At 41.3% G+C, this 16646-nt stretch overlaps 1 protein-coding gene across 1 annotated transcript in view; it reads left to right on the top strand.

The window, feature by feature from the left end:
- The window catches only part of lrba (LPS responsive beige-like anchor protein), a 204036-nt gene that overhangs the window by 152297 nt on the left and 35093 nt on the right, over window positions 1-16646 (top strand). Inside the window, 3 exon segments of the mRNA XM_051945532.1 lie at window positions 2229-2369; window positions 3717-3836; window positions 7932-8084. Of these exon segments, the coding sequence (XP_051801492.1) occupies window positions 2229-2369; window positions 3717-3836; window positions 7932-8084 (414 nt within the window).

Raw genomic sequence — 16646 nt, 5'->3', positions numbered from 1 at the left:
CAGGCCCTGCACACCATTTTCACTGTTTAAATAGGACATTATACGTAAACACTCTTTTGAAAAGACTCTTGTGATTTACGAGTCAAAGCCCCAGCGATGCTCAAACCGTCAGTAAACCATTATACTTCATCACCAGCTGCCCATTATTGTTTTAAAAGCAAAGTAGCAGTGGGTAATGTTCTTATAATAGTCCTCAGGAAGATGCTGATTGTTCTTTGAGGGTGTATTTTTCTCTCTCTCTTTTTTTTTTTTTTTAAATATTTGTGTCCTCGGACTGAAGATAATTTTAATGGAAACTTAGATAAACTAAACATTTTAGGTTGGTTACACACTGTCAGGTCCTGATGGACACTTAGTTGTAAAATTACTATTGGTTATGTTTTTTTAAGGAATGTAAATCCACAGACTGTATTTTTCAAAGTGTTGTGATATTTGAATGCTTTAACACTATAATAGTTTTAGACATGAATCTTATCAGTAGCATCAAATAGGTAAAGAAACTACTGAGCTCTTCTAACCACTCTGTTACTTGTCCTTTAGTTTACTGTAACTTTAAAATGGCTGTCACACCACCCCCATCTCCCTCCATGATCAAAAAAATAGATTGAGACTAATCCAGTGTTAATTTTCTCATGTTTACCTCTCCAAAGCTCTCTCACGTTTTCATTCTGTAGCCGACTCTTTGGTCTAATTAAAACTACGAGATTGGTTCATTTGTCTGAACGCTCATCAGTGCGCTGTTCCTCGCCACAACATATTAGGCCAATCTGCAGCGGGGTGGCAGCAGGCGTTTCATCAGCTCACTGCCGGCCATTCTGCTCTGATGTACGGCGCCGTCACCGCCGCTCTGCTGTAGCTACTGTAAGCCGAGAGCTGCAGCCCCACAGTAATTTACAGCAGTAAACAATGTCGGGCTCGAGCAAACCAACAGCCCCCACATGCACTCACACACAATTCTCCCTCTCTCTCTCTGTCACTGTGGCACTTTCAGCCTTTTTTTTTTATTTTATATGCCTCCTCTCCCTTTTCTTTTTTTAATGAGCCGACTGTTATTAGGGCTATAAATCAGACCAATGGGTGTGATGTATAATTCACCGTGTGTACTCACCCACCCCAGTGGCCCTGAGGAAGCCCACAGTGTATCACTGTCAACGCGGTGCGGTGGCTCGACATATTTCGTACACGCGCAGCAACACTATTGACAAAATAACGCAAAAAACGTGCACACATTACACAGAAAAGGCAACCACAACTGCACAATCACTCCCACTGCACAAATACACAAGCACGCACACAAAACGGTAGCCATTGCACAGATCGATATCAAAGACTTGCCCTGGATGAGTCTCGCTGTGACAGGCACCCTATGATATGAAAGAGATCCAATTGATCCACACCCTACTAGGCCCTCATCCTCAAAAGGCCATCATTCCATTACCATTGATCGTGTGTGTGTGTGTGTGTGTGTGTGTGTGTGTGTGTGTGTGTGTGTGTGTGTGTGTGTGTGTGTGTGTGTGTGTGTGTGTGTGTGTGTGTGTGTGTGTGTGTGTGTGTGTGTGTGTGTGTGTGTGTGAGTGAGATGACGGCGGGGTTTGAGGGAATGAGGCACAGCCAGCAGAAGACTAATAAAAATTGAACCAGCCTGAAAGTGATTTCTGTAAATGAGTATTTAAATAATAGCCGTGCAGCATAAGGTTATTGGTTTTTGGAGAGCGATGGAAAATTAATGCAACTTAACCATTTTTCTAGACTACAAATAGGGCTGGTGACCAGTGTATTAGTTACAGATTAATAAAAGCAGAAATTAAAGGAACCCACAGCCTTCCTATTGATATTCCTAGTAGGCACTCTTTCATTGGAGTACATTAGTTTTCTCTGACAGACTACAGCTGCAGGGGCTCCGTTTCACAGCCTCTAAAAAGCACTCTGTGGGAAAGGATTGATCCCTGTCTGAAGGGAAACATCATCTAATATTCATTTGAAATTGCACAATGGTTACTAGCTTCATTTGCCTTGCAACTGTAATGCTGCAGAGAGTGCTCCCTGAATGTGCTCTCGGTGCAATTCAGTGCTGCCTCCCGGCTTTTCCTTTGTTCTCATGCTCATGTGTTTGTCATTTCTTGTCTTTATCTCTTCTTTCATGCCAAGCAGTAGCTAAAGGAAGTAAATGTTATTTGGTTCCTAACATGTATGTGTTTTTTTCTTCTTTTTTCCCTATTTCTACACAGCCCATCGGTGCTCTGAACCCCAAGAGGGCCGCATTCTTTTCTGACCGGTATGAGTCCTGGGAGGATGATCAGGTGCCAAAGTTCCACTATGGCACCCACTACTCCACCTCCAGCTTCACCCTGATGTGGCTGCTACGTATCGTAAGTGCAGTGCATAGAAATGACACAGACGTAGCTGATACTTTAATTACACTGTTATAAAAGTTCCTAAAACACTGACATGCATCCATATAATTACAGGATAATTTCCTCTTTAAATGATAAATGCTACAGCTCATACACTGGTTCTGCAAATGCCCCTTTTCCATTCATTGTAAAAGCATAGTTTTTTTTTTTTTTTACAGCGCCATGCGTTATTTTTTTATTTATTTATTTTTTTACTGGATTTAAAATTTAATAATAATTACTTGCTTTGGAGATTCATATTATCATGAATCCATTCTTAATCAAGCCTCTGTTGATGTAAATACATTTGTTGATATCAAATTTAGAATGCATGTATGTTAAATATTGCATCATAACAATATTGTCTCAAATATAAGCCATTACACTCTATGTTGCTGCCACACAGTAATAAAACAACAGCAGAAACTGTGATATTTAATATCCAACCTTCACCTTAAGCAAACTCTTTCATTCTTTTTAGGAATAACAGGTACTGAAATGTGCTTTGATCTGTTTTTTGAGGCGCATATATTTTGCACTTGAGTGTTCTCTTTCGGTACCTTTGTTGAATGGATGTCATCAATCTTTCCGTACTGCACTCGGGGGAGAAGGAGGTTACTAAGTTTCTCCAACGTGCAGTTTTCTGCTGTTATTGTCCCAGTAGCTCACTGTCTCAGTGACTCCCAGTAGAGTTGCCTCATTGATCCCTGCACATCATTAGCTAGCTTACTCCAAAGCCACTTTACCAGGAGCAGTCACTGAAAGATCAAACTTAACATTGAGGTTTAAATGAAAAGTGCTTGTGCATTAAATGCGTATTCTGTGCTTATGTCTGAGATTTTATGCCCCATGTAATCCTGCTTTGCTGTTTCAGCTGCATGATGAGATGCAATGTGATTAACCTACTGCACTTTTTTTTTAAACAAACAAAGCTTACGTCATTGCAGGCTGAACTTAATTAGCTATCTACAGTATTAGTTTATAGCTGTGCAGCATATTGTGTTCATGTCATTTGGGGGCTATTGCGTCACAGAGACAGTTATTGATCCACCTTAACAAGATTATACATGATTAGAAATGCATCAGCAGCACAAGTCTATTGACTTTAGTAGCTCCCTGGGATTATTATTTCACTTGATAATGTTTGGGTTCCTGTTTGTGCAAAATGAGTAGATTCTGGGTCAAATCTGTTGACAAAAGACTGTGCTGACCTCTTGACGTCAACGATTTTATTGCAGAACAAGCAATTACAGCTGGGTGCTGCCAATTATAGCAGAAGGCTCCTCGGTTCAGATTCATAACCTCTTTTTTTTTAATTTTCAGGAACCTTTCACCACATTATTCCTCAACTTCCAAGGCGGGAAGTTTGATCATGCTGACCGCACCTTCTCCTCGGTGTCCAGGGCCTGGAGGAACTGCCAGAGAGACACATCCGATGTTAAGGTACTGTCCACACACACCTCTTGAAAACACACTGCAGTAAAAAGCTGAAAGTTTAGATTGATACAGGTCTGAGCAGTGTAGGAGAATAAATCCCCATCCAGCATTCTTACAGACAAAGAATAAAGCTTTCAAAAGAGTAATGTCCAGTCACTACCAATCATTGTCTCTAAGCAATGAAAGCTTCCTGGTCTTCTGATCAAAGCGTTAGTCTAATCCTCATCTGTCCCAGCCGTCTGTCTCAGATTCAGCCAGCTATAACATGGACTTGAATCCCTGCCCATTGGGCCCCCAAACTCTGCTGAGCTGTTGGATCTGCCCTGCAACAGCACAGGTCATTCTCATACTGAGGGCCTTCGAACCCCCAGTGCACACTTTAACTGCTCTCCTAAAACATTTACAACTACAGTCAGACATTCTCTGTCAGAGCTGGCTTTTGCTTGCTCTCCTGGCACCGGGTCACTGGATGGGGGAACAGCGGTGGTGTTGGGGGTTTTGACGCTTGATTGCGTTTACCACCCCCCCTCCCCACATCCCACCGATAAAACATATGGATTGTGTTACTGTGTAGCTGGCCAATGCTTGATTGCGAAAGCCCAACAACAGCCCTCGTTTGCTCTCTCAGTCTAGACCTGTCAATGTGGATCAAACTGTGAGAGCTCAACCTCAGATCAAAACAAAGTGCAAATCTGGACCACATCACTTTGTTTCCATGTTCAGTTTGAATTTTTAGCATATTTTGAATGAAAGCCCATCGACTTTATCCACTTGGATGCACCCATTCATGTTCTAAGCAATAGGGGAATTAGGGACGAGATGTATCAATTTAGTATGCTAAGTACACCATTTAGCTTTAGCATTGGGGCCATTGATAGCAACCCTCTGTCCCTGCCAGAGGGCAAGAAGCCCCTGTGTTTTCATACTCTACTGGTAAAGAAGGGGTGATAATAGGTTACAACACCCAGATTCAATGTGTCTCTAGCCTGGGTGACGCTAGAATGACCTCCCGTCCCCAATCCCCTGACCCCTGGCTTCAGCCCAGAGGCATCAGAGGGGGAGACAGAGGAGAAGAGGGGTTAGAGGTAGCAACAGTGGAAGTGTAGCAGGAGATCCCAGAGGCCAAAGCCCCTTCCAGTGACCCATGACAGGACAGGATTGGGGATCAGAGGGGCTGGCCTCTGACCAGGCTGGAGCACAGGGGCCACTGCACATAATGGTCCATGCAGGGCAGGCTTGAGTGTTGGGGAGTGAAGCCCTCAAGGTTTTGTTGGTGTGTGTCCCTAAGTGTGTGCATGCGTCCCGCTACCTCCTGCACACATTTACAGGAGGCTGCAGCCAGTGAACCTGGGTGAGCAGGAGGCCTCGTTAAGGGGTTGACCTTTAGTTTAGGTCAGATTTTGTGGAGTGAAGAGATTTCAGAAGTGAGGAAGTGCCGTGTTGTTTTAAACCTGTGTTTGCTTGCTCATTTGATTAGATGTTTTCACCCCATGGATGAAAGGTGGATGTATTGTGCAGCTAATCTGCTAAAAGGGATGTTAGGATTTAGGTATATTCGCTTTTGTTTTCAAAGATCCTGTTACATGTATGCTTAAATCTGCTCAAAATACATGTTTGGACCTGTTTGTAAGTTGTAGCACCAAGGGTTTGCCTGCTGTCAGCCTGTTGGGGCATCTGAGCTTAATGTTAGCGGTGGTCTGTACATATTTGACATCAGAGTGTCGACGTGTTTGTATCTTTTTGTCTTTCATGAGTGAATCATCAGTGCTTGTAGTCATAAAATCTTTGTTCACATACAGAAATCACAAATCTCAAAACCTGATTAATCGATTAGTTTATAGTGAAACTAAAGCATTTGATAAATCAGATCACATAATTCAGTATTACAGGCATCTTGCTTATGTCCTCACAGAAATACACTACACTGCAGTGTCAGTACATTAGGAGAGCAATATGTTATCAAGTTTAATGTCAACACAGTATACATTTCACGCTCTACTTTCCTTTTCTTATTTGCATGAAGCAGCCAAGAACTGAGTCATTCTGTATCCCAATTTTTTTGTATTTTCCAAGACATACAAACAGCCTGCAGGGCAATGTTGATTTAACTACAGCGTTTTAAGCTCAAACTCTGTCTTAATGTTTACACTTATTGTGGCAAGTTCTGCTTTGTTACGAATCACAAATGCATAAATATATGGGGTTACGTCTCCTGTCAAAAGTGTACTTCTCTTCACTGCCCTGCAGTTTGAAAATATGTTGTGTTGTTTGTGACAAGCCAAATAAAATCATCATAGTTTAGAGAGAGTTTGGCTGACTTCTTTGTTATTGTGGCACAGGGTGAAACCAGAAGAAAACCTTTTTTATGCTGCTTAGATACAAACAAAGAATATGAAGACATAAAAATAGTTTAAAAAAAAAAAGAAACAGAGGTTTTTACTTTCTTAGTGGCAGGCAGAAGGCAAGCGGTCTGAAATGTAATTTCCAAGCATAATTGTACAATTCAATTTGTACAATGCTGTCTGATTGCTGTAACACACAAACATAAAACATAATTTACAAATGACTTCTTAAACTTTTGAATTTATACAGCAACCATACAACACTTTTATTTACTTTCCTTTCTCAGTGTTGTTCTCCTAAAGCTCTTCTTAATACTGTTTGACATGCTCAGATCTAACATTCACATCTTTCCAAATCTACATCAACGATTCCTCACAGCCTTCTAGAGTTTCAGAATCATCTTAGCTTCTTTCACTAACTCAGAATTAATACCTTGCGTTTTTGCATACAATGCACAGAATGAGCCATATATGTGTACAATATGTCTAAAACATGCACAGACATATGTACATAGTGAGCTATAGTACTGAATTGGACTTTGTGCAAATAGATACTTGGATCATTCCAAAATTTGGGCTTCAAAATTTTTGAAAAATAAACCTTCTCTTCGACAATTTTATGCTACATATTCATCAAAAATAGGTCAGCTAACACATCAATGTTACAATTTTTATTTCATGTTTTATTTATTTTTTTGCTAAACCTACTCTAATCACAGTAACAGGGTTGCTAATCCATGCTAATGTTAGCTTTTTCGTTTTCTCAGGAGTATAAGCTAGATATTTAGCTAGCTGCTACAAACTGACTGATGGAAAACGGTAAAGAAAAAGACAAAAAATTTGTCTTATCCTCCTCATTTCGTGCATGATAATTATTATTATAATATTATGTTGATTTAAGGGCTGCACAGTAGAGTAGTGGTTAGCACTTCCGCCTTGCAGCAAGAAGATCCCTGGTTCGTGTCCCGGCTTACCTGGGATCTTTCTGCAAGGAGTTTGCATGTTCTCCATGTGCATGCGTGGGTTTACTCCGGGCACTCCGGCTTTCTCCCACAGTCCAAAAATATGCTGAGGTTAATGGATGGATGCTGATTTTAAAAAAAAATATTCCCACAATTACAAAAGACATCTAAGAAAAAAATAGTACCCAAAAAAAGAGATTCAGATTTCATTGTAGCTGTTTTATTTGAGATTTAAGTTGGTCATCAGGGGGTTGGGACAAGAAAAAAATTGCATTTTAGGGGGAGCTCCAGACTTATTTGGTATTTATAAAATATTTATAAACATTCTTTTCTCCTATTTGTTTTTAGATTTGGTCTCGAGACAAGTAAATTTACACAATAACTGCATGTTTTAGTATTTGTAAATGGATTATTTGACATTTGATGGGTGTCATGTAAAATGTCCTAGAATTCCGGAATAACCCACGTAGCACCTGTACAATGAAAGCAGGGATCCAGAGATCAGCCTGGTAGACACACCAAGACTTTAGTCTGAGCTGCCATTTATTGAGTGGATTGATAGAAGTGGGAATAAAAGATGGCTTAAAACAGCTGCTCTTACATTTGTCACATCTACCTGAAGGTAGAAGTTTGTATTCTAAAAATATAATGTGTGAGGGGTCCTTCAGGAGCTCGTTTGCACGTCTCACAGCAGTTTTTTTTCATTGACTGAGTTGAAGGTGTTCTTGGCATCTATTTTTGTTTGTAGAGCTGTAATGAACCAGGTTTACTTATGTCTCTGTGCCGTGCCCGTTTAGGAGCTGATCCCAGAGTTCTACTATCTACCCGAGATGTTTGTCAACGCCAACAGTTACAACCTGGGCGTGATGGAGGACGGCACCGTAGTCTCTGATGTGGATCTTCCCCCTTGGGCCAAAAGTCCAGAGGAGTTTGTGCGCATTAATCGACTGGTAAGACGCACAACAAATGCACACCACCATAAAACACACGCACAAATGATGTCGACAAGTGCGCAACCCCGGCTCAAGCTCCTGTTGATCAACAATCCACCGAATCCATGACAGCTCTGGCATCATACAGTCTGCAGGCATGAATAATGTGTTGAGTTTAAGTTCTCCTTTTCGTATAGTCATAATTCATGTCATTTTTTAAAAATGCGGAGCCTCCAATTCATTACTATATACACATATTTCTCCCTCGTATATCACATAACCCAGGCCCACTGAAGTCATAGTTTTCTCCGAGCTTAGCTGGAAATGCTAATTTAAAGAGACAGTGTTATTTCCTGACCGTCTCACAGTTCTTCCTGTTACCTGATCCTCCCACTCCTCCGACATGCTCCGACTCTCAGATTGCTTTGTTGGCAAAGTGATTCAACATTGCCTCACCTAAAATCCCTATCCCCCTCACCATCGCTCTCACCACTCTGTTCACACACATCTGGTGAGTGTGTGTGTGTGATTATAACTGTTTCTGTGCAGAGAAACTACACAGTATCCTCTTTCTGATCTCCCCCCTCCTGTCCGCTCAGCCCAAAGTAGAAGTATTTTGTGTATATTCATGTCGGATGTTGTCAGACTTGCTGTCATATTTTCATTACAGATGTTCTCTCCTCTGCTATATACAACACACACACACACACACACACACACACACACACACACACACACACACACACACACACACACACACACACACACACATGTTTGTACTTCTATCTTAGTGAGGACATCCATAGGCGTAATGCATTTCCTAGAGCCTTACCCTAACCTTAACCATCACAACTGATCGCCTAACCCTAATCCTTACCCTAACCCTAACCAAACCTCAATTCATACCTGTTCTCTAAAAACAAGTCTTCACCCTCAAACATGGCTGTTTCAAAGTGAGGACCGGCCAAAATGTCCTCACTTTGTAAAAATGTCCTCACTTTGATAGTTAAATGCAGAAAATGGTTCTCACAATGTAGCAAGTACAAGAACACACACACACACACACACACACACACACACACACACACACACACACAAGGCTGGGAAACTAAGGTAACTCTTTGTATCAAATTACCTCGCTCTGCTCTAGAAGGTCAAAAAGTCCTAGATAGGGTTTCCATTTTCTGTTGCGACTTGGTGGATTTAGTTATCATTTGTGCTTTTTGTCCTTCGTCTTGGAAAATTTATTATCACTCGAAAAACAAGCTGTATACAATGTTCATAATTTTGTATGTGGGTACGTAAAGAAGGTAAAATTACAAGAAAACGTATTTTGGGTTATGATTCAACGTCTTTGACGGACCACTTTCACTTTCAGTTTTTCTGTAAAAGCAGTTGCAGCTTCATGTGTGACGTGTGCCCACAGTAGTAATGGGTGCTGATGAGGCTGGGTGTGCTCTGTGACCTGTGTAGTCCTGTGCTGGGGTCTGTTAACCAGCCTGCTGATATGACGAGGCCGCTATCATTAATCACACACTCCTCTCTTTTTAGCTGTCAACATGGTGTAGGCCAAGGTGGGCGCATCAGAGGAAGCGTGTTGTGACAGTGATGGCAGTGTTCTGTTTTACAGCACTGTACATGGAAGAAACCGAAGCCTTGTCTTTGTTTGTGATCAATAAGGAATGCACTTGACAAATATTTGACTTTTACTGTGTAGTGAAGAGTCTGTTTGCTCATCTGTTGTACAAGAAATTCATTTTAAATGGCACTAATAGTATAAAATTGATGAAGTATGTCTCTGTTTTCTATCATGATAAATTGAAAGCATTTGTCAGACAAAACAGTAACACAATTTAAAGACATTTCTCAGAACTTGTGATTTTTTTCAAGCTTTATTTAAAAATGATTTATTCTTATTTTAACCCTATTAAATTTTATTACCTCTGTAAATTGATCAAATAGTCAGACTGATGGTAACATAGCTGTAATTGCAGCTCTGATTTTTATTTATATGTTTATTTATTTCAGCCATTTTCTTCATGTTTTCATAATTTTTTGTAGCCGTACTGTCTTATTTTGCAGCGGGCATAAATTCCTTCATTAATACTGCCCTGCTGAGTAATTTTGGGTTAATATACAGAGCTAAAACATACTGACATTAAAAACATACACAATTTGGATAATATTGTTGTATACACTACAAATCTGTCAAAACAGTAGCACTGCACAAACCTGCTTGTTAGAATATGTGCATTAATGTGCCTTGTGCTCGTGTAAGCACAAAGCAGCTTTTCATTGGCGGTTTAAGTGTGCAAGTCTCATCTATTTCTGCTCCCACAGTTTCCTCTGCTCCTTTCCTTTGTGCCCAATTTAGTACTGCAGAGGCAATTTAGACTTATCCAAGCGGTCTACACTCACACGAGGTACCTGCTAGTTGCTGCTTTCAAGCTAATAACATTTCGGTTTGCAGTTTCTTCCTCTGCCTTGTGCAAATTGAGATATTGATCCGATGTGCAGCCGAGCCCAGCAGGCACCACAACAAGCTCACAAGAACAGGGGGTTTCATCATAGGGGGCTTGCAAATATCAGCTTCATCACCACATGAACACAAGTTTCAGTGTAACCTGCTAATCCAGGACACCTCAGGTCGTAAGATTCCTGATTTGACATTTAGTGGTCACACACTGCATCACATCCTTTATAGAGGTTTTAATCTGTGGACCTTATATTGTCAGTTTTGGATTGCACTTCATCGGGGTAATTTTACCATTTCAAGAGATTCAATCGCATAGTGTTACAGATCGTATGGAGAGCGGGCCACGGGCGAGGTAAAGGGAGGGATGTGTGGGTGGACAGGTCTCTGGTCATGACAGATAGCTGGCATTAGAGGGTGTCAGCTGGCAACTGTGGTACTGTTGGGAGAGAGATGAGCATGCTGGAGAGCAGAGACGAAGAGTGAAGGAGTTAATGGGCTGTTTGGCTCTCTTTAGCTTGTCTGCGGCTAATGGCCTCGCAACACAAGGATAGACAGCAGGAGAGAACACGCAAACACACGCAGATGCACACACACTTCCAAACACACACACACACGCCTGCTGTCTCCACTCTGGTTATGAGCTTTAGATGATTAACAGCTAATTAGGGCCCAATCTGGAAAGGCCATTAAAAGCCTCTCTCAGTAAAGGATTGTGCTGCCGTGCAAAACGGCAGCTTGTTTTTGTTGTTGTGAGTGTGAGTGAGTCGCATGGTTGGTAATATAAAAAAAAAAAAGTAGAAGACATAAACATTCCATCAAACTGCAGCCCGGTTTATGTTGCTCTGCTGTTAGAAATGTCATAGTTCATCACTAATGTTTAGCAAAACATGGGTTGCATGGCAACAGATTAGCTGCAAGTGTGCATCTATACAGTTTGATGTTCAACTTCTGGCCTACACAACGCTGAAGGCTCGACTTTGAAACCATGATGTGCTGTAGAATCGTTGAATTTTAGACAGACTCGCCGGAGACGGAGCACCTCTACACCTTAAGATAAGCGTGCATCTCCACTACACTGAAGTGCCTACAGTATACTTAAAAGCTCGCTTGTAAAGACACACTCCCTTTTTTCCTGGCCCATCGCACACCCACATCCACGCAGAGACGCTGGGGTCTCGAGGCGGCATGCCACAGAGATCAGGGGCTGGCTGTTGTTTTTACCATGAGGTCGAAGGAGAGGTTAAGAACTTGATCCCTCCTCCACCAGATAACTACATTTCTCTGGGCACTGTCAGCCCGTCTGACATTCCACTATATATGACCACATCTCACTTCTCAGGTCTGCTAACCATTAGCGCGATAGCAGGTGATCGTGTGTGTATACTTGTGTAAATTCGTGTGTGTATTTGTCTGCACATCGGTGTTTACCTGAGCTGTCATGTGTCCAGGGTTCATTGGAGCTACTGATATGGAGCAGCCTAAACCACAGTCTGTTATAGTAGCCGCCTACTGTGGTGATAGCTTTTTCCAGTATCCCTTAAGTCATTAAAAATCCATTGTTTACACTGTAAAATACAACATTCCTTTTTTACTTTATTATAAAAGCAACATTTGTTTAACATCTGATAATTATGGACATTTAAATTAATGTAATCTACTAAATTTAATTCATAACTGTTGTTTAGTATAATATCTGTTTACACTGAGTGGTCCAGTAACTACTTACAACAAAAACTGCTCAGAATGAGTTTTATTCCTATTAAACCTGGGTTCCAACCACCATCTAACCCATTCAAACTCATTTGCTGCTCTGTACTTCACATGTTTGGTTCCTTTCAGTCAGCCGTGCTCTTGCAGTGCTGCTGAAAGTGCTACAAACCACACACATGGGACAGACGGGCAGCACATTACTTTTGGCCTTTCCCCCCTTACAAAGCATCGGCTCACTCAAAGCCGTGACACAGACATCAGCTAAACTGCCCTCACAGAAGGAGAGAGACACTTTCTTCTCGTTGAATGGGTTAAGCCAACTGAGTGATGGGTCAGAAGCTGATGCTGAGAGAGCTGACCACACGTCCCCACCACATGTGGTCAGCTCTCACTGGAAATACCTGAGATATCTCTTCTTTTATGGATGGTAGATGCCAGTGTAACTCGTGTAATACGTCAAAAGCTAACTTTTATGAAGAATACAGAAAACCCTTAAGGCACTTTGGATTACAGAACTTATTGGATATCTGTATGTTTAAAAGCAGTAGCAAGAAAGGTTGTGCCATTTTGTTGAATTCAATACACCTTTGATTCCTGTGAAAGCCTTTGCTGCAGGCACATTATGTAACCGTAATCACAGTCAAGTGTCGTATATACCAGGGGTTAGATTTACACAAGGCCATCTTCAATATTTCTCCCTTGCAACATCTCGAAATGATCTGCTAAAAATAAATATATGCACCAGCTAACTGCACAAAAAGGTGGCAATCGGTTATCTGTTAAGATATTAAGAGTGAAAGTGTTGATGCTCCCAATGAGTATAAAAAACATCCAACCAGCACTATTGCTCTTATTAGTTAACCCAACAGTGCAACTGAAATCCAGTTTGATTACTAATTAACCTTCAGTGCTGCGTTTTTTGCTAAGGAGCACCCTCTGAGGACAGACTGTTTATTTACAGGATGTTGGTGCATAAAATTCTGTTCCAAAATACAGTTCATCAGCTGCTCATGCAGAAAGCACAAAATCATGATGTCAGTACAAGCCAGCAAAACTGAAAACATCTGTAACCCACAGCCATTGCGTGCTGAAGTGTATTTGCTAGGAGCTGGATTTTACAATGACTGACCGACGAGCCACAGGGAAGTGTCTTCTCCCTGCAGGGGTGACAACTGAAGCTGCCACAACAAGCGCTTAGGGAGTTACCCGAAGTCTGAATATGTTGTGATCCAAGTTATCTTCGCACGCTGCAGAAAATGTGGTCAGGTGGCAGCTGGTATGTTTTGATTTGATTTGAAATAAAAAAAATGTTTTATGTAAATACAAACATTCTCCAAACTAGAATGAAAGGGAGCAGAAAGAAGACAAGTCTGTATGTAGCTCTGTTGATGACACCCAAAGTCATGAATGCTTGCTGATGTCTGGTAGTCATGTATGAAGCTGTAGACCAGTGAAGGTATGAATTCAATCTGAGGGCTGATCATTTGGAACCGACTTCACAATGAAGCAACAAACTATCATCATTATTATGTGTGCATCCCTGGTGTCTTTCCTTTTATTTGCAGTTTAACGGTTTCATTGTCAAACTTCTGTGCCTCAGATGGTAGGATAAGTGTGTTTGTTTTTGACTGATTTTAATGAACTCCTATTTAAAACTCAAATTTGTATGCAGTGGTCATTTTTACAGTGAACAGTGATACCAGCCCGTCTCACAGAATCTCACATTTTGACCGTTCAGCTGTTATTGTGTTGACGTCACGTCAGTCGTGCCTGCAGAGGTATGTCTACATGGCTGCTAACAGACAAATGTCATATTAATATGAGCTGAATCACCTTTACCCTCACAGCCTCATACGCTCACACTATCCCGCTCTTTGAAAGTCCTCCTCTGAAGTTTGTCAGCGTTATATGCTGACAGCCCTTCACACTTAGAAAAACCATGTCATCGTGCCAAAGCAGTCCATTATCCTGCTAGATTATGGTCAAGTCAAGATAGGAATGTGTTGTACAAGCTATTTTTGGCATTTGAAAACAGGATTTAAGTGGCATATGCTTAAACACTTATATACAACATATTTATTACAATGCAAATTTATCGAGGAACTCTGGGGGGAAAAAAAAACTGTCCAACATTTTTTCCCACAAGGCACATAGCCAGACATGATAGCTCCCCAGCTCAGACCACCAGCTACACAAAGTCAAAGATCACGGCTGTTTACATTCACCTCTCATCCGCACCGCAGTCTCTGATCAGACACCCGCTGGGACGCTCATAATGCCGTTCCCACCAGCCTCCACGTCTTATTCTCACAGTAACCCCGTAGGAACTCACATGTGAGCTGAGGTAAACCACCGCAAGGACCGGTCACTAACCACTAAGAAATGCTCCTGTGAGTGACTGAGTGAGTGAAAATCTCAGCGTTGTCTCGCCCAGCATGGCCTCATGTAACAGAACACAGTTTACCATGTTAGCCTGGCGTTAATCTATTCCCCTGGTGTCTCCACTGAAAGCCTTGTTGTTGGATGGGAACTAGCACGTGGGGTGGAGGGGGGTTATCTGGCTAATGTCAGCCAGCGCTCACTGTAGGGGTATTGTCATGCATAAGGGCAGACATGTTTACTGTGTGCTCAGTGTTTTACGAGCTGTCCCCCCTCCTCCTTTGCCTCCCCCTCCTCTCCATCGTCCTCCTCTTCAATGACGCAATGGAGGAGGCCGATGAGAGCCTGAGAAATGGGATGATCTACTGCTGCTGACATACTCACTCACTAATGTTGTCCTTCTCCCTTTTCCTGCACTCCTTTCTGCCAAAGTCTACTGAATACTTTTTTGCAGCGTCGCTCTGTTTTCACGCTCCTTCGGTCTAACTTTTAGTCTCTCTTTACCTCTCAGACTCCTGGGCATCTCAGCTTTATTTAAAGCTATATTTGTTGTCGGCTGCATCTAAAATATGTCAATTGAAGCAAACACAGATATAATTTTTTGAAATACTTGGCCTGACTCCACCTTTTCAGAACAACTGCTTTTAACAGTTCCCTGATCAAGGCTACTGGGTGGGGAGCTCCAAAGCTTTGGAGTAGCTTCCCTCTTTAAATCAAATCGACATTTTCAAGAAAAATCTCAAGATGCTCATGCTTTTAATGGCTTTTTGGTTTCTCTCATTTAATTTAGTTTAGAAATGGATCTTGTATGTCTTTCTCATATTCAGTATTTTAGATTTCTTTTATTTTGTTTTTCTAAATTGATTTTACAAGTCTTTATCCTGTCCTGCCTGTTTTTTTTGTTTGTTTTTTTTTTTGCTGGTAACATGTGTAGCACCTTAGTCAGGCCACATTTTGAAATGTGCTGCATTAACACGCTCGGCATCATTTTAAAAAAATTAGTAAATCAAGAATCACCCACACAGAATCACTGAATCACATTTTCCACGAGACAAATATATCTTGACCGCTATTATAAGCGTTTCAACGAAATGCTGTGCAGAAATTCATGGACCACACTGACTTTTCTTGTCATCACGTGGATGACAACAGTTTTTTAATGAATGAAATTGGATTAGATATTTGTGTTTAGAAATCTAGTCAGAACTGGTGCTGTCATCCGCCTCGTGCAGTCTCACTTGGGTGTTTTAGCATGCTGACATATTAGCGATTTAGCATGCTGATGCTGACACTCAAAGCATCACTGTGCTTAAATACAGCCTCACAAAGCTGCTATGGCTGTACACTCTAGTTCTGTTTAATTTGATCTTTATGTGTCTATTAACTTGAACAATAGAAATTTGTAAAACCATTAAAGGGATTCATTCAGAATATATTTCTAAAAAATAACACATGATAATATTGAATTATTGCATATCCGCTCCCACAGATTGTAAGTAAATTATAGTTTTCTTTAGAATGTATTCACTTTTTGTAGAAATGGTGGTTAGCTTTTCGTTTTTGTTCATTTCTGACACACAAACATGCACGCAGACAGACTCACACACAACCACATAACCCAATGTCCTAATAGCCTCTCCTTGAAGGCTAACTACACTCAAGCTGATCAACTCAGCCATCCATCCTAATCATCTCCAGTCTGTGTTGAGAGGCCTCCACACCTTCCAACGGTCCTCCGGCCAACTCTATAATCATCTAAGACAACGGTGCTCCTCTCAACAGCAATCCAAATATTTCCTCATCCAGCGCCGAAGCCTTCTTCAGTGGTCCTGTGTTTAATCAGCTCTGACTGTTGACTTAGCTTTTGCTCACTCGATCCCATTGTCTCCTGGCCCTGGTGATGTATTTGCTGGCTTGTTAGCCTTTCAAAGTGTAGGTGGACAGATTGTTAGATTCTCTGCAGGTGCTTGTTAGCAGTCGTTGGGATTATAGGAGATGGTTGTAAAAATGCAGCT

This window comes from Acanthochromis polyacanthus, chromosome 3 (genome assembly GCF_021347895.1).
Source record: "Acanthochromis polyacanthus isolate Apoly-LR-REF ecotype Palm Island chromosome 3, KAUST_Apoly_ChrSc, whole genome shotgun sequence".
NCBI lineage: Eukaryota > Metazoa > Chordata > Actinopteri > Pomacentridae > Acanthochromis > Acanthochromis polyacanthus.
This window is presented reverse-complemented; position numbering and strand designations above follow the sequence as displayed.